This window comes from Callorhinus ursinus, unplaced genomic scaffold (genome assembly GCF_003265705.2).
Source record: "Callorhinus ursinus isolate GAN/ISIS: 27379988/994484 unplaced genomic scaffold, GSC_fseal_2.0 scaffold59, whole genome shotgun sequence".
Lineage (NCBI taxonomy): Eukaryota > Metazoa > Chordata > Mammalia > Carnivora > Otariidae > Callorhinus > Callorhinus ursinus.
In genome coordinates, this window is record NW_027397121.1 from 2,222,764 (window position 1) to 2,241,527 (window position 18,764).

Here is an 18,764-nt window from a genome sequence, read left to right on the forward strand (position 1 = left end):
GAATTGCCCCACCCTTGTCGGTCCGGGCTAAGCAAGCTGCTCGGGTTTGATCTCAGGAGCTTTTGTTCCCTGCAAGCTCTCCGTACAGCCTTGGAGGACCAGGGCAAAAAATGGTAGCCTCCCAATCTCCACCCAGAGGAGCTGAGAACTCGGGGCCCTGCTCCTCAGTGCGCCCACAGAGAAAAGCAGTCACTCCCTTGTCCCCCGTTTCCGGCCGCTCTCTGTGCTCACCCGTCCTGTGACCGAGCATTGCTATCTCTGACACCCGACCCCATGTGGAGTCTCCAAACCCAGCAGATCCCTGCGGTGCGCTCCCGCGCCGCTCCTCCCTGGGAAGGAAGGGGAGTCTCCCCGGATCTGCCGCTTGTTGGGTCCCTGCTGGAGGAGCAGTGGCCCGACTGGGCTGCAGATCACAGTTTATGGCCACCTCGAGCTGAGAGCCCGCGCCTCGGCTCCATCTCTGCAGCCGGCTTCCCCGCTCCGATACCTGGGAGCTCTGCCGCACTCAGGCACCCCCGGTCTTTCTGTGACCCCAAGGGTCCTGAGACCACACTGTCCCGGGAGGATTCCACCCCCTGTTTAGCCACTGCAGCAACGTTCCTCAGCGGAGCCGACTTCTAACAGTTCCGATTTTGTGCTCCGCGGCTCTAGCACTTGCCAGAAGCGGCCGGCGGAGGCCCCTCCCCTGCTGTCTTCCTCCCGAATATCGCCTCGGATTCACTTCTCCGCACGTCCTACCTTCCCGTAAGTGGTCGCTTCTCTGTTCAGATAGTTGTTGCTACTCTCCTCTTTGATCTCCTGTTGAGTTCGTAGGTGTTCAGAATGGTTTGATCCCTATTCAGCTGAATTCCTGAGACCAGACGAAATCTAGGTCTCCTACTCCTCCGCCATCTTGCTCCGCCCCCCCCTTTTTAATATTTTAAATGGTGTCTTTTGAAGAGCAAAATTTTTAATTTGGTTGAAGTCCAATTTGTCAATCTTCTTTGTCATGGATCATGTTTTTGCTGCCATACCTGAGAAAATTTTGTCTAACTCCAAATTGCTAACTTCTTACATGTTCTCTTCTAAAATTTTTATAGTTTTAGTTCTTCTATAATTGACTTTAGTTCATTGCTTTGAATGGTGTGAGGTAAAAGACCAACTTCATTTTTTTTTTGCATATATATGTCTAATTGTTCCAGTACCATGTGTTGAAGAGACAATCCATTATCCCATTTTTGTGACTTGGTATCCTTTCAGAAAGTTAATTGACTCTAAAGTTTATATTTGGATTGCCTATTCTGTTCCACTGATCTAAACGTTCATTCTTAGGCCAACACTGCACTGTTTTGATTTCTGTAACTTTATAGTATGTTTTGAAAAATTAACTCATGCAAGTACTCTAGCTTTACTATCCTTTTTCAAAACTGTATTAGCTATTATAGTTTCTTTGAGTTTTACTATTCCTTATTCAAATTTTAGGATCAATTCAATTTCTGCAAAACTACTTTCTGGGATTTTGATAGAGATTCCACTAAATCTACAGATTAATTTGGGAGAATTGCCATCTTAGCAATACTGAGTCTTCCAATCCATGAATATGGTGTACCTTTCAGCAATGTTTTGAACTTCTAGTGACAGGGCTTATAGGTCTCCTGTTAAATTTATTCTTTATGATATTATTGTGAATGAAATTGTTTTTTTAATTTCATTTTCAGATTGTTCATTCCTAGTATTTAGAAATATAATCGAGCTTTGTATATTATTGACTTTATATCCTCATATTTGAACTCATTTATTAATTCTAATAGTTTTGCATGTATATGTATTCCTGAGGATGTTTTTGCATACATGATAATGTTACCTGTTAATAAAGCCAGTTTTGCCCCTTCCTTTCCAGTCTATATAGCTTTAATTTCTTGTTAAATCCACTGAATTGAATCTCTAGTATAATGTTGTATAGATGTGGTGAAAGCTGGCATTCTTAACTAGTTCCTGATCTCAGGAGGAAATAATCTATTCTTTCACCATTAAGTAGGATGTGACTGTAGGTTTTTCATAGTTGCCCTTTATCAGGTTGAAGAAGTTCAATTCTATCCCCAGATTGTTAATATGTTTATCATGAAGGAGAATTGGATTTTGCCAAATTCTTTCTGTGTCTACTGAGGTGATCATGTAATTTTGTCCTTTATTCTACAGATAGGGTGTATTTTAGCATGTTAAACCAACCTTGTATTTCTGTGATAAACCTCTTTTGGTCATAATAGATGCTCCTTTTTATATGTTTCTGGATTCAGTTTGCTGATATTTTGTTGAGGGTCATTTAAATTCAAGGATCCTTTAAAGAATGTTTTAAATATAAAGAAGTCAAACTTAAACATATTTTCTTCTATGGTTTGAGCTTTGTATATCTTGAGAATTTTTCCTTACCCTAATGCCATAAATATATTTTATGTTTTATTCAAACAATGTTATAGGATATATTTATTTAACAGTGCTATAAAATATAGAATAATGCATATGAATTTACTATGCTTTTAAAATCGAATTTAAGGGGAGCCTGGGTGGCTCAGTTGGTTGAGCATCTGCCTTTGGCTAAGGTCATGATCTCAGGGTCCTGGGATGGAGCCCCGAGTTGGGCTCCCTGCTCAGCAGGGAATCTGCTTCTCCCTTTCCCTCTGCTGCTCTCCCTGCTCATTCTCTCTCTCATTCCTCTCAAATAATAAAAAAATCTTTTTAAAAAATCAATAAAATCTAATTTAAGTTTTTCCATATGGATAAAAGTCACTAGTATCATTTATTAAGTAGTACATTTTGGGTGCGCCTGGGTGGCTCAATCAGTTAAGTGTCTGCCTATGGCTAAGGTCATGATCCCAGCATCCTGGGATCAAGCCCCAAGTCAGGCTCCCTGCTCAGCAAGAAGTCTGCCTCTCCCTCTCCTTCTGCCTCTCCCCCCGACTTGTGCTCTCTCTGTCTCTCTCTCTCAAATGAATAAATTTTTTAAAAATCTGTAAAATAAATAGCACCTTCTTTCCCCCTTGATTAGTAAGTCTACCTGTGTCATATATCTAATTTTCATATAGATTGTTTCTGCACCCTCTGTCCTGTTTCATTGATCTATCTATTCTTGGACCATTAAGAGATTGTTTTAATTAATCTGGCTTAATAACCCTCCTTACTATGTGGCAGGACAGAGCCTCCTACCTTGTTTTCCTTCACCAATATTTTGAGCTATTTTTGGCTCTTTGCACTTCCATATAATTTTACATAAGAAATTAAAATTAATTTAACAAATTGTATAAAAAATTCTGTTGTGATTTCATTGGAATTGTATTGAGTTTGTAAATTAATTAAAAAATTGAGTTCTTCATGTTGTGAATTTGTTCCTATCTTCTATTATATCATTCAATAATAATTATTTTCTCTAAAAATGCTATGCAAATATTTTTTACATTTATTTATTAAGTACTTTATGGCTTTGTGGCTATTGAAAAACGCATTTTTTCTATTACATTTTTCCTAGCTTTACTGAGATATAATTGACATATAATTCTATTACATTCTAATTGAATTATTGGCCATTATAGAAATACTTTTGTATGTTGGTCTTTTATACATAAACATTAGTTCTAATAGTTGTTTCTAGATTCGTTGGATTTCCTATGCATGATCTTTAAGTAAGGACAATCTTAATCTTCCTTTCCAATTATCTCATTTTTTATTATTGGATTTATCCAATAAAATATTGAATAGAAGTGATGATAGCAGTCTTCCTTGTTTTATTCTTCATTTTAATGGGAAATAAATGCTTCTAAATTTTTCCACAAATACCATTAGCAGAAAATCCTTCATATTCCTAGTGTGTTAAAAGGATGTGTATGGGTGACTAAAATATATAGAGAGAGAGCAGCATATAGAAAACAGTAGTTAAAGAAGAATATGATGTATATAAAACATATTAAATAAGAAGGAAAATAATTTCAATGTACTCAGCACCCAGGTTAAGGAGAGAATGGTGCTAATAGATCAGTCAGTAGTCCTCACCAGGCCTTCTTCAATCATATACTCCTCCCTTACTCCCAGAAGTAACCAGGATCCCAGATTTTCTTTGAAGATAAACCAACATGCTTATCTATAAACAATATATTGTATATTTTTTTTAACTGAGCATTAAGCACAAACAGAGTTGTAAAGAAAAGAACATTAATTGCCCACGTTAGAAGAAGGTTCTCAGAAAAAAAAAGAAGCTAAACCGTCTGCTTCTAGTCTGGCTTCAGTTTTCCTCCAAATTTACAAAAGCCCTTTGTGGGGAAGCCATGGGGGAACATAGGTAAGTCCTATCATTTATGATCTGGAAAATATAGGTCTCATCATAAGGAGAGCATCTGGCAGGGCTGTGTTATGAGCCATGTAATGGAGTCCAGCAGGAAAAAGGCCAGGGCAGTGGCTAATCTTTTTTGTTATTATTTTTTAAAATTTTTTAAAGATTTATTTATTTATTTGAGATGGAGAGAGGTGAGGAGCAGAGGGAGGAGAAAATCCTCAAGCAGGATCCCCACTGAGCATGGAGCCCATTGCAGGGCTGAATCCCAGGACCCCGAGATCATGACCTGAGCTGAAATCAAGAGCTGGATGCTTAACCGACAGAGCCACTCAGGTGCCCCTAATTTTTTTTCCTTTAAATCACAAGTCCTTCCCTCTAGTTTCCAGTAGCAGGTCAAAGCAGAACAATTCCAAAGAACGAAATGAGTTTCCTCAGCTGACCTAGGTCAATGAGAGCAGACTGGCAACTTCATCAGCATGTGTGAAAAGAAGCAAGCACAGCCAAGAATATGGACCAGACTTCCCCAGCCATTCAGTCTTCAAGTTAAAAGACAATACAGTGTCATCAGGCATCTTGGTGAAGGCAGCCAAAACTATATCTCTTGAGTCAACTGGTTGCCCTCTCTGCTTAGAATACAATTATTGTGGTGAAATCATCTTTTATCATTCATCTGGGAATTCCCTTCACCTCTCTGCTATATTTCATTCCTGTTTCCAATATCAGATGTCTCCTTTTTGCTTGTCTCCTTGCTTTATTTTCTCATTTGGGAAGAGTACAACCTTTAATAACTTTGTGGGAAAGGCTGTATTGAGGGTAAATTTTTTAAGACATTGCATGTCTGCAAATGTCTTTATTATACTTAGTTGATAATTTGAAAGAAAATAGAATTCTTACTTGCAAGGCTGTTGATAAGTCCAAAGATTCTTGCACCTAATGGTTTTTAGATTAGCCTGCTATAATAATAGAAAGACATATTGAATGAACTAGGGAGGAAATAAAGAATAATGGCAAACACTGGACTAAATGTCAGACAATTGGATTTTAGTCCTACCACTAGGTTTGTGACTTTGGACAAATTATTTAACACCTTTGAAAAAAAAAAAGGATGGAACTAATATTTCGTTTGCCAGCTATTTTATGTGTATACATAGACCCATTTACATGCTTTTTCCCAGATCTCCTTGCCTCTGATTTTCCAATGCTGCTCCTTCTAAGTCCTGAACAACCAGTCCAGCCACTCATCACTGTCCAAGAGTCCATGTATATCTTTGCTTCAGATCATTCCCCTCTCCTTCAAAAGGATATACTGCTTGAAGCTCCACGCACCAGGGGAAATTCCCCTTCTTGCTGTTCTCAAAGGCCTTATAGTCTATAGTGCAGTAGTCCATTTTCAGCTCACATCAATATATCAAACCAATTCAACATAGACTGGGCCTGAGATTTTTCATCCTCCATTGCTGGTTGTAGGGAATACCCCATGAGACCATAGATATAACCAGAGAGAGCAAGGGTTGGTGCAACATAGAAAGGGTATATGGAGCTTGGGCCACCTGTTCATGTAACTTACCTGGTATCTTATTGTTTTTAATTTGCATTTTCCTGGTTACCAATGGAGATGACATAGTTTTAGAAAAAGTGTTTGACTTTTGTTTTAGATTCCATGTATAAATGAGATTACGTGATATTTGTCTGTGTCTGGCTTATTTCATTTAGCATAATACCCTTCAGGTTCACCCTTGTTGTCACCAGTGGCAGGATTTCATTCTTTTAAGGCTGAATAATATTCCATTGTAAAAAAAGTCAAACCCATAATAACACGGAGTAGCACAGTGGTTACCAGAGGCTGAGGGGTGATGGAAAGGGGAGATACTGATCAAAGGGTACAAACTTTCAGTTATAAGATGAATAAGTTCCAGAGATTTAATGTACAGCATGGTGACTACAGATAATACCAATGTATTGTATACTTGAAATCTGTTAAGAGAATAGATTTCAAACCTTTTTACCATACGCATACACAAAAAAATGGTAACTGTGGGAGGTGATGGATATGTTAATTACTTTGATTGTGGTAATCATTTCACAGTATATACATGTATCCAAACATCACATTTATATCTTCAATATATGCAATTTTTACTTATCAATAGTTTGGCTTTCTACACAAAAGTGTCCAAAAATATCCATGAAACCTTGGGTCAGTGCCATATCACACTCATAATTTCTTTTTTTTTTTAAGATTTTATTTATTTATTTATTTGAGAAAGTGAGAATGAGAGAGAGAGAGAGAGAGAGCACACCAGAGGTGGGAAGGTCAGAGGGAGAAGCAAACTCCCTGCTGAGCAGGGAGCCTGATGTGGGACTCGATCCCAGGACTCCAGGATCATGAGCTGAGCCGAAGGCAGTTGCCGAACCAACTGAGCCACCCAGGCGCCCTCACACTCATAATTTCTTAAGGGAATAGCTCATATATACTTTATGTACAAGGAACACATGACCCAGAACTTTTAAGCATCATGTTCTAACAAACTACGTTCATTGGACCAAATACAATGCTGAAAGTAGAATTAGTACTAAGCCTTGCTATAATTTTTCTTTGACTCTAAGATTATGATAGTAGAACAGTGATAAAAACCCTTGTTCACCTATGTCCAAACTCTGGATGGAAATGTCTGTATGTTACATTTATGATGGAGGATGGAAAAAACTCATTTTTTTATTTTTAATGCAAAATTTAACAAATAAACATGTAGAAATGACTTTAATCAGCCATAAAAAAGAATGGAACCTTACCATTTGCAACAACATGGCTGCACTATAATGCAGGGAGTATAATGCTAAATGAAATAAGCCAGTCAGAGAAAGACAAATACCATATGATTTCACTCACGTGTGGAATTTAAGAAACAAAACAAATGAACAAAGTAAAAAAAAAGAGACAAACCAAAAAGCAGACTCTTAACTCTAGAGAACAAACAGATGGTGATCAGAGGGGAGGTGGGTGGGGGGCTGGGGGAAATAAGTGATGAGAATTAAGAGTACACTTATCTTGATGAGCACTGAGTAATGGATGGAAGTGTTGAATCACTATCTTGTACACCCGAAGCTAATATAATACCATATGCTAACTACACTGGAATTAAAATTTTAAAAATCTATATGCTGTCATACCCAGGAAGAATCATAAAGACCATCGACTAGCTGTTACAATTCTAAGATTCTATTCATCTGAGATTTGCTTTAACGTTCTTACTCTCTTCCTTCTTGGCCGGTTTTGCTGCGTTTACAGGGGTCACATCAGTCGCAGTACGGCTGGGACTGGTGACGGCAGGCTTGATGTGACGGGTCTGCTGTTGCCCCCAGTGAGCCACTCCTCTGCTGACCTCCAGGGTGAGCTGGATCATCCGGTTGATGGCTTGTTGAATGTCATCCAAACTAGGAATCATTACCTGTGGAGAGAAGAATGGGGCTCCCGGTACTGGCACCACATACCATCCATCCCTCTGTTTCTCACCAGTCCATCCCCCACTGGGCAGGAAAGCCTCAGCTGGCCCAGTGGAAGGCTGCTCTGGGAGAGGCCTGTTAGAGGAGGGTAGGCTGTGGATTTTCTCTACCCTGAGGTTTGCCCATTCTATCATTTCCTGCAGGCTAAACAAATCAAGCACACAGTACTTGTCCTCCTTTTCCTAGGAGGGTGGCTGGATACAGCCAGAAATTGTGGACCCTGTGTTGGAGCCCAGGAAGCAAAATGACTAAAGAAGCTATACCACCAAGGCTCTGACTTCAGTTCTTTGAAGTGTGTGCCAAATAAGCACAGAAGCTCTCCTCCAGGAGGCCAAACCGTGTCGGTGTCGATGGTGGTAGACGAGTCACTGATTATTCCTGCCTGGCCTTATCCCATGGCCCATCACAGAAGGCACCTCAGTCATCCTGTGTGACTTGGAGTTTCGAATGCCAAGGGGCAGCTGGGATGGTGGTAGAAATAAGGGGCAGGAGAGGGCATAAGGGTCCCTGTGCTCGGGGCATAGGCCCTTTCTTTCTTTCTCTTCTTGCCATTCTTGGTTACCTCACAGTTGTGTGTTGGGGGTAGGGATCTGGACTTCTGAGATGGACTATTTAGATAATTTAATGCTTGAAGAAAGAAAAAGCAAGAATATTTTTAGATTACTTGCTATCTGATGGCCGAACAGATGCTTAATTCATCTCTTACATCAACCTTCAACACACCATGAACTATGTAATTTTTTACTATAGGTAAAAATAATGTTCTGATTTTTGTTAAATACTAGTGAAGCTAAAAATTACATAGAACCAAGCGGTTATTCGAAATGAAAGTTCAATTGTAGTGCTGTACTTCTTTAAAAATTATCAAAATATCACTGTATTAAGTTGAATATTTAATTATACTTACCACATTTGGAATTGCAAGATGTACTTCTGTTTTTATAAAGGAAATAACATCTTCTGATCGCCTTCGTCCATGGTGGCTGGAATAAGATTCACATTTAACTTATAAAACTTAACCTAAAATTTCATAAAACCTTGATTCTGCTACCATTTTCAATCCTAAAAATAAAGACCACTTTCAAAATACCAAATTACATGGGGAATGTTATTTATAATGAAACCATACATTTCAGAGAACTAAGAAAACATAATGCTTTAATATTACTAGAAGTGAAATATTAGTCTCCTGTACATTTTCTGGTATTTTAATGTTGCTCTCTCTCGGTCATAACCACTTAATAATGTTTACTAAAAGCACATCCTGGGAGCACCTGGGTGGCTCAGTTGGTTAAGCATCTGACTTCAACTCTGGTCATGATCCCAGGGTCCTGAAATCGAGCCCTACATCAGGCTCCCTGCTCAGCCTGGAATCAGCTGGTCCTTCTCCCTCTGTGCCCCCACCCCCACGGCTCTCCCCCACCCTGCTCGTGCTCTCTCTTGCTCTCTCTCTGAAGTAAATAAATAAAATCTTTTAAAAAAATAAAAGCACATCCTGTTCCAGCCCTGTAACAGATATCAGACAAGATCAGCAACAAAAAAGCATATACTTTTTTATATACAATTTTTTGCAAGATTACACAGGAGATTTCTGGTCAAAGTCCTCCAAAAACTGGGTTTTTTTTGTTGTTGTTGTTGTTGTTTCTGTTTTTGTTTGAGAGAGAGAAGGGCAAGGAAGAGGCAGAAGAGAGAGAATCTTCAGCAGGCTCCACACCCAGCAAGGAGCCCGACACGGGGCTCGATCTCACCACCCTGAGATCATGACCTTAGCTGAAATCAAGAGTCCAGTGCTTAGCCAACTGAGCCACCAGGCACCCCTAAAAATTACTTTTTTAAACATATGCATGCTCAGACAGAAGTACATACATAGAGACACACGAGTACAAGTAATGAAGAACACACATCAGAGCTGCAAATTAGTTTGGTTATCTCCCTCTGCCTTGACCTCTGTCCCCATCCCAGACAAAATTATAATAAATGTTTTATTGCTTTCCATAGCAAGAAATGCTGTCAGCTTGAATCACAATTCCTTTCTCTTACACTCTACGAATACTGTTTTGTTGGCATCTTTTGTTTCCACCTTCAGACAAGGGTTCTGTTGTTAATCTAGTTTTCTAAGTAACACCCTGTTGTTTGGATGCTTACAGGGTTTTCCCTTTTTTTCTGGAAATTCACAAAATATATGTTTAGGTGTAGGTGATTTTTCCTTTGAATCCTGTCAGGTACACTGAGAATCTTTTGAAGTTGATACAACAGATCTCTTCTTAAGATTAAAGAAGGGCTGTTCAATTGACCATATGTAGGTTTTACGTGCTGGACTGAGGCAGGAAACCATCTCTGAGTTGAGTGACCCTCTGTAAGTTACTCAACCTCTCCCTGCCTTGGCTTCTTCATTTGCAAAATGCAAAAAATAATCACAGGATCTGCCTCAGATAGTTAATGCGAGCATGAAATGTATTAATTCATGGAAAGTGCTTGGAAAAGTGCCTGGTATACATTAAGCATTCAATAAACGTTACTTTTCTTTATCTTTTTTCTTATCTTGTCTTTAAGTAGTATCTATCTCTTTGTATTTTGCACCTGAAATTTTGGAGAATTCTTTAAGCTCTAGTTTGTCAAATAAGTTACTGAATGATCTAGAGCACTGTTCACTGCCTCTGTCGCTTCAGCTGTTTGTTTATGCTTTATAAAACTCTTTCTTGTTCTGGGATTCTGCCCTTTTAAATACAGTTTACACTTGTCTTATTGTTGCATCTTGGATTTCACAATGAGACTATGAATTAGAGGTTTTTTTCCCTTTATGTTCTTGCTTTTGGTTCAAAGAATTACTTGCAATAATATGTTTATCTGGGAACCAAGGGTCCTGCATCCTAAAGTTGAATCTTCACGTTGAACTGCGGAGCTTTTGTTTCTTATGACTCCCCCCGCCCCCATCTGCTTGCATATAAATGGAGGTGTAGTTTTTCAGTCATTTTCCAGCACTTGAAACCTACACACACATGCACACACACACGTCTCACTCAAAGAGGTCTTTTAAACTAAAATCCCAATAGCCATGAATAAGTCTTACAGTAAGAAAGAGGACAAAAGGAATTAATAATTGAAACAAAAACCCACTCCAGATAAAATCAATGTACAGACATATAACAAACTCTAAAATAAGTATATTGAGAATATTCAGAGATCAGTGAAGGCTATCTTCTCCCAAAATAATAAATTGCTAAATTAAAAAAACAGAAATGATATAGTATCTGGAGAATAAGGAAAAAAGTATTAACTGAAATATTTAAGATACAATAGATGATATCATCTTTAGACTAGAAAGAGAAATACTTGTTCATAATGTAGCCCAGAAAGGCAAAAAGACAAAACATATGACAAAGTAGTTAGAAGACAGGGAGGACAGACCAAAACCCCCAAGATTTGAGATGACTGCATGTCCAGTGTGCCCAGGTCAGTTCCAGGTTAAATCTGGATAGTGTCATTTCACTCAAAAGAGTGTCCTGGTTGGAACAATAAATCATGTGGTTAATCTATTCAACATCCAACTACGAGGAGTTCCATCAGAAGAGAATGAAAGGAATGTCCCAGAAGCAACAGCTGAAGAGGAAACTGCTGAGGATTTTCCAGGATTAAGGAATGCCATATGCTCTCGCCCTTGAATAGAAAGTACACACTGAGAATAAAGCAGGATTAACTAAAGACAAATTCACGCAGGGAAAGAAAACTACAGAACATCAAGGATAAAAAATAATCTTCAGTTAGACTTACTGCAGACTTCTTATCTTCAAAAATTTAAGTCAGAAAAAAAAATGAAATGCTTTCAAAATGCCGAGAGACAAACAAAAATTTTTTATCCAGCCAAACTGTCATGAGAGTATGAAAGCAAAAAAGACATTTTTCAGACTTAAAATGAAGAATAAGAGAATTTATCCATCATGTACCCTGACTAAGGAACCAACGGAATACAAGAAATACACAAGAATCTGGAGATTTTAATAAAATATGCCAATATTCATGTTCAAAAAAAGGTAAAACAAAAACATCAGGCAGCAATAATGAGGTAGATACAGTTCAGTGAGTACGCCAAGGCCCTTGTAGTTAGATATAAGACTAGAAAACTGAAAAACCGTAGACAGTATTTTTTTTTTAAACTGGCGCAAGATATACATAGACTCAATTTAAGGGTAACTACTTAAATAACCAAAGTATAGGCAGGAAAATATTATCCATCCCAAAGATAACAGAGGTAATGAAATGAACCAAAGAAAACAGATACTAAGAAGCAGACACAAAATGAAATGTCATAAATTAAGTATAACTACATGAAAAAAATCACAATAAATGTAAACAAATTATACTCTATTAAAAAGCAGAGATATTTAGATTGAATAAAAATAAGCAGGTATATGATGCTTTTAAGAAACCTAACAAAAAACTACAGCAAGGTTTGAACAAAGGGTTAAAAAGCAATATACCAAAAAAGCTGGTAAGGTAAGATTAATAACAGACTAAAAAGAATTTGAGGAATTAGGATTAAAATATATAAAGGAATAAAATAAAAATTAAAAATACAGTGTTCTAAGCAAATTTAACTACTACGATTTTCCACGCACCTAATAGCATAGACTTAAAACACATAAAACAAGAACTGACCAAAAGAGAAGGAATCACATTGGGAGATTATAACAGCATGATTAAATTAAAATTCAGCCATGAATAGCCAATGAATACATCTAACAAAAATGTGCAAGACTTTTACACAGAGAATTATAAAACTTCATTGAGAAATAGTAAAGAAGACTTAAACAGAGAGGTAATTCATGATTCTCGATGGAAGACTCAATATTGTAAGAATGCTAATTCGCTCCAAATTGTTCTATAGATTCAGTGTAATTTAAATAATTCTCTCAGGGCGCCTGGGTGCCTCAATTGGTTAAGCATCTACGCTTGGTTCAGGTCATGATATCCCAGGAGGAGAGCTCCACATCAGGTTCCACCCCAGCAGAGAGTTCATTTCTCTGTCTCCCTCTGCCCCTCCTCCTGCTTATGCTCTCTCACCCTCTTGCTCTCTCTCTCTCTCAAATAAATAAAATCTTTAAATAAATAAATAAATAAATGTCTTAAAGAGAAAAGTAATTTTTCAACTTTTTAAAATATTAAATATATATTTTGTATTACATATTTATTACATTTATTATATATATTATTATAATATTGATATATTTCCAAATCTCACATTAGAAACATGAAATAATTTTCACTCACTATAATATTAGAAAGGCATCCTGATATGTTTGAAGGTAGATAATACCCATTTTAGCTGTGAATAGTTAAACATCTCATTTTATAGTCCTACTGACTTTCACTTACAGGTAGAAACACTTCTGGTTTTTTCCCCCAGCTTTATTGAGATACAAATGGCATATAACATGTATAAGTTTAAGGTGTAAGACATGTTGAGTTGAGGGGTGCCCAGGTGGCTCAATGGTTAAGCCTCTGCCTTTGGCTCAGGTCATGATCCTAGGGTCCTGGGATTGAGCCCCACATCGGGCTCCCTGCTCGGTGGGAGTCTGCTTCTCCCTCTCCCATTCCCCCCTACTTGTGTTCCTGCTCTTGCTATCTCTCTCTCTCTGTCAAATAAATAAATAAAATCTTAAAAAAAAAAGACATGTTGAGTTGAAACACTTATACGCTGCAAAATGATTACCACCAGTAGTGTTAGCTAACAACTCTATCACATCACATAATTATCATTTCTTTTTTGTGGTGAGGACATATAAGATCTACTCGCTTAGCAGCTTGTAAGTATAATAACAGAATGATAAGCTGTAATCACCATGCTATAAAATAATTTCCAGAACTTATCCAACTTTAACTGGAAGTTTGTACCCTTTAACCAATACTTCTAGTTTTGGGGTTTTTATTTATTTTTATTTTTATTATGTTCAACGAGCCAACATATAGTAGTACATCATTTTGTACTACATTTTTTAGTAGTACAAAATGTAGTACATTTAGTAATACATTTGTACTAAGTACTACATATAGTAGTACATAGTTTTTGACGTAGTGTTTAATTTGGTTAATTAACCATGTGGAAAAAATATATTGATCTCCTACCTCACATTAAACACAAAAATCAATACCATGTGGATTAAATCCCTAAATATAAAAAACAAAAGTATAAAATTTTAGAAGACATTATGAGGTAAGGAATGATTTCTCCTAAAAGACATAAAGATCACAAGGAAAAGATCAATGAATTTGAATATTTTAAAGAAAAGAGTGAGAAATTTGAATACTTTAAACTCAGTAAAAGATACCATTAAAAGAATGAAAAGAGAGGCACAACAGGGGGAAGATATCTGCTATATTATCATCAACAAAGTAATATACTGAGAACATCCACGAATAAGTCCAATCCAATAAAAAATGGGTAAAAAGAAAGAAATGAAGGAAAGAAAGAAGGTGAGAAAGAGAAGCCAAGCCAAGATAAGACAAGAGAAAGAAAAGAACACAAATTTCAAGGAAAAGAAGGTACAAATGGCTCATAAACATGAAAATATGTTCAACCTCATTAGTAACCAAGAAAATGACCATTTAAATCCCAGTGAGATGCAACTTCATATCCCCCTTGCTGGCAAGAATTTTTTAATTGAACAATACCAACTGTGTGCAAGGATGAGAAGCCATGGGGACTCTCATGCTGGGCATCACATGGTAAAGTGAGGTATGCACATACCCCAGGGCCCAACTATTCCATGCTTAACAAGTGTAGGAGGAGACAGATACAAAAATGTTCACAGAGGCTTTATTCAGGATAGCTCAAACTGGAAACAACCCAAATGACCATCACCATGGTGAATAAACAAATTGTGTATAATAAATTATAACAACATAAATGAATCTCAAAAACATAATATTGAACACAGTTCAGATACAGGCAAAATTAAATGATACTTTGATTAGGGATACAATGTGGTAAACTGTAAGGAAAACCAAGACAATAACAAACATGAAGTTTGGGATAGTGGTTTCCTTTGGGTGAGCAGAGAAAGGACTGGTAAGGGGACTGATAGTGTTCAATGTTCTTTGTCTTGGCCTGGGTGCCAGGAACATGATTTTTCATTTGATCACTGTTGTTGAAGTATTACACATATATTTTCATACAGTCTTTTCATAAATGTGATATTTTAAATTTTATAATTTTTAAATTAATAAAAATAAGAGGTACTATTAGCATTATGTTAAGATAGTATTACCAGACTTATTTAGCATATTTTCAACTTGCCTTGAAACAAATATTCTCCTTTTCATTGTGTCCAAAGATAACCATGTAGCTTTTTGAAGACTGTCTAGTAATTGATGAGAGAAAAAAGCATAGACCTCTTTACATTCCTGTAACAAGAAATCATATTGAGAGTTGGGTTCAAGATGGTGGCATAGCAAGATCCCCCACCCATCAATGTATCAGAGCACTCACAGCTGATGTCCTACAGCCAGACTGAGTGCCTGGCCTACCCAACACTGTGCCACAGCCACAGCCCTGCCACAAAGAGCACACAGGGTCCACCTAAGGGACACCCTTTGAGTGCCTGGCTCTGATGATATGGGAAGATTGAACTTCTGGGCATAAGGCCACTCCTTGAAGCCTGTGAGATGTAGCTGACTTACCTGATACATAGAAAAAAACACAAAAGAAGTAGGCAAAATGAGGAGACAGAGGAATATATTCCAAACAAAAGAACGAGAAAAAAACCTCAGGAAAACAACTAAATGAAATAGAGATAAGCAATCTACCTGATAAAGAGTACAAGTAATAGTCATAAAGATGCTCACTGAACTTGAGAGAAGGATGAACACAGTGGGGAGAACTTCAACAAAGAGAGAAAATAAAAGAAAGTACCAAAGAGGGGCACCTGGGTGGCTCAGTCACTTAAGTGTCTGCCTTTGGCTCAGGTCATGAGCCCAGGGTCTGGGTATCAAGCCCTGCATCAGGTTCCTTGCTTAGCAGGGAGTCTGCTTCTTCCTCTCCCTTTTCCTCCCTCTCTCTCTGCTTGTGCTCTCTCTCTCTGTCAAATAAATAAGATCTGAAAGAAAGAAAGAAAGAAAGAAAGAAAGAAAGAAAGAAAGAAAGAAAGAAAGAAGAAAGAAAGAAAAGAAAGAAGAAAGAAAGAAAGAAAAAGAAAGAAAAAGAAAGAAAGAAAGAAAGAAAGAAAGAAAGAAAGAAAGAAAGAAAGAAAAGAAAGAAGTACCTGAAGAGAATTTATAACTGAACTGAAAAATACACTAGAGGGGTTCAACAGCAGACTGGGTGAAGTAGAATAACAGATCAGTGAGCTGGAAGACAAAGGAGTGGAACTCACCCAGACAAAGCAGCAAAATGAAAACAGAATTAAAAAATGAAATCTTAAGGGGTACCTGGGTGGCTCAGTTGGTTAAGCAACTGCCTTCGGCTCAGGTCATGATCCTGGAGTCCCGGGACTGAGTCCTGCACTGGACTCCCTTCTCAGCAGGGAGTCTGCTTCTCTCTCTGACTCTCCCCACTCTCATGCTCTCTATCATTCTCTCTCTCTCAATAAATAAATAAAAATCTTTAAAAATAATAATTTAAAAAAATGAAATCTTAAGGGACCTTTGGGACAACATCAAGTGGGAAAGGTGCCTATAGGGAACTCAGAAGAAGAGAGAAAAACAGCCAGAAAAATGATTTAAAGAAATAAAGGCTAAAAACTTCCCTAGTCTGAAAAAGGAATCAGGCATCCATGTGCCCAAAGCACAGAGTTCTAACTAAGATGAATCCAAAGAGATCCATGCCAAGACACATTGTAATTAAAATGATAAAAGTTAAGGATAACTTAAGAGATAATCCTAAAAGTAGGAAGAGAAAAACAACATTTTACATACAAGGGAAAACCCCATAAGGCAATCAACAGATTTTTCAGCAGAAACCTTATAGGCCAGTAGGAAGTAGTATGGCATATTCAAAGTGCTGAAAGAAAAAAAAAAAAAAAAACTTCCAAATAAGAATTCTCTATATGACAAGATTATCATTTAGAATTTAAGGAGAGATTCATTCATAGCTTTCCAGATAAGCAAAAGCTAAAGAAGTTCATCACCACTACACGGGCCCTAAAGAATTGTTAAAGGGATTTCTTTATGATAAAAAAAAAAATGGCACTAATTAATAACAACAAAACATATGAAAGTAAAAATCTCACTGGAAAAGGTAAATATATAATAAAGGTAATAGACAAATGACTTATAAAGCAAGCATGAAAGTTAAAAGATAAAAGTAGTAAAATTAGCTAAAAGTATAATAATCAGTTAAAGGAAGTATAAAATAAAAAGATGTCAAGTGTGTCACCAAAATTATAAATACTAGGGGTGGGGAAGAAAAAAACTAAAGTTTTGAAATGTGTTTAAATTTAGTTGCTGTCAATTTTAAAAAGACTGCTATTTAAATGGGATATTTTATGTGAACCTCAGAATAACCACAAAGCAAAAACTTATAGTTAATACACAGAAGAAAACAAGAAAGGAATCTAAAAGTAACAGTAAACCAAGTCATCAGACCACAAGAGAAGAGAAGAAAGGAACAGAGAGAAACTACAAAAATAGCCAGAAAACAATGAACAAAATGGCAATAAGTATATACTTATCAACAATTACTTGAAATGAAATGGACTAAATTCTCCAAACAAAAGACACAGAGTGGCTGAATGGATAAAGAAATAAGACACACACAGACTGAAAGTGAAAGGTTGGAAAAAGATATTTCATGCAATGGAAATGAAAATAAAGCTGTAGTATCTACTCAGATCAGACAAAACACACTTGAAAACAAAGACTGAAAAAAAAGACAAAGAATGGCATTACCTAATGATAAAAGGAGTCAATCCAGCAAGAAGATTTATGAATTTATGAATGTAGATGCAACCAGCAGGAGCATCAAAATATATAAAGCAAATATTAACAGATCTAAAGGGAAAAGTTGAAAGCATCCCTAAATGACACACAAGCAGCCACATGCCCCAATGTTAGGGACCATTCAAGCCCTCTCCACACAAAACTTCAGGGCCTGAGGAACTTAGTGCAAGTGGCAGGGCAAGGACCTGCCTCTCTAAAGGTGGCAGTAAGGGCACCCAGGTGGCTCAGTCGGTTAAGCGTCTGCCTTCGGTTCAGGTCATGATCCTGGAGTCCCAGGATCAAGCCCCACATCAGGCTCCCTGCTCAGCGGGGAGTCTGCTTCTCCCTCTGCCCTTCACCCTGCTCGTTCTCTCTCTCTCACTTTCGCTCTCTCTCTCAAATAAATAAATAAAATGTTTAAAAAATTTTTAAATGTACAATACCAAAATATATGGGATGAAATTTCCACCACCCTGGGACCATGGTTTGAGCCTCTCTCTAAGACCTTCTTTCCCTCCAGAGGTGTTGCCAAGTTCATTGGTCAGAGCGCAGGACAAATATTGAGCCTGGGCAGGGATCTGGGTACCACGTCTTGCCTGCACAGTGAGTCACACCTCCAGGACTAGGCTCTGGCCATAGCATTCCTCTCTGATTCTATGCCCTGCTCCTCTGAGACAGGGTGGACCAGCCCATTTGAGTTGGGTCAGAAGGCAGAGCTATCAGGCATGATCAAAGAGGAATATGATCGGCGTTGGTGAATTACCAGGCTAAAACATAGGCGTGACATAGTCAGATTTTTATGTTAAAGAGACCATTCTGGCAGCAATGTGGAGGATGATGGATTTGAGAGGCAGAGGCTATTTAGGAGATGACTGCACTCATTCGGCTCCAAGTGATCCCCCAATTCAAGAGACTCTGCTGCTAATCAGACTTGCTCTAAGGACCCCAGCCAGTGTCAAAGGGAATGCAATTGGAAGAGAAGGCCAGCTGGCAGGGGCATACACCTCCCCTCTCCAGCTGACTCCTGCTGATTGATAATGGCCAC

At 37.7% G+C, this 18,764-nt stretch overlaps 1 protein-coding gene across 1 annotated transcript in view; it reads right to left on the reverse strand.

Annotated features, from left to right (window-relative positions):
- DNAH8 (dynein axonemal heavy chain 8) overlaps positions 1 to 18,764 on the reverse strand; it is a 407,368-nt gene that overhangs the window by 282,205 nt on the left and 106,399 nt on the right. The window contains exons 24-27 of the mRNA XM_073884828.1: positions 15,102 to 15,208; positions 8,715 to 8,790; positions 7,557 to 7,752; positions 5,871 to 5,902 (exon numbers count right to left, since the gene is read on the reverse strand). Coding sequence (XP_073740929.1) covers positions 5,871 to 5,902; positions 7,557 to 7,752; positions 8,715 to 8,790; positions 15,102 to 15,208 — 411 coding nt within the window. The remainder of the gene's footprint in view (positions 1 to 5,870; positions 5,903 to 7,556; positions 7,753 to 8,714; positions 8,791 to 15,101; positions 15,209 to 18,764) is intronic.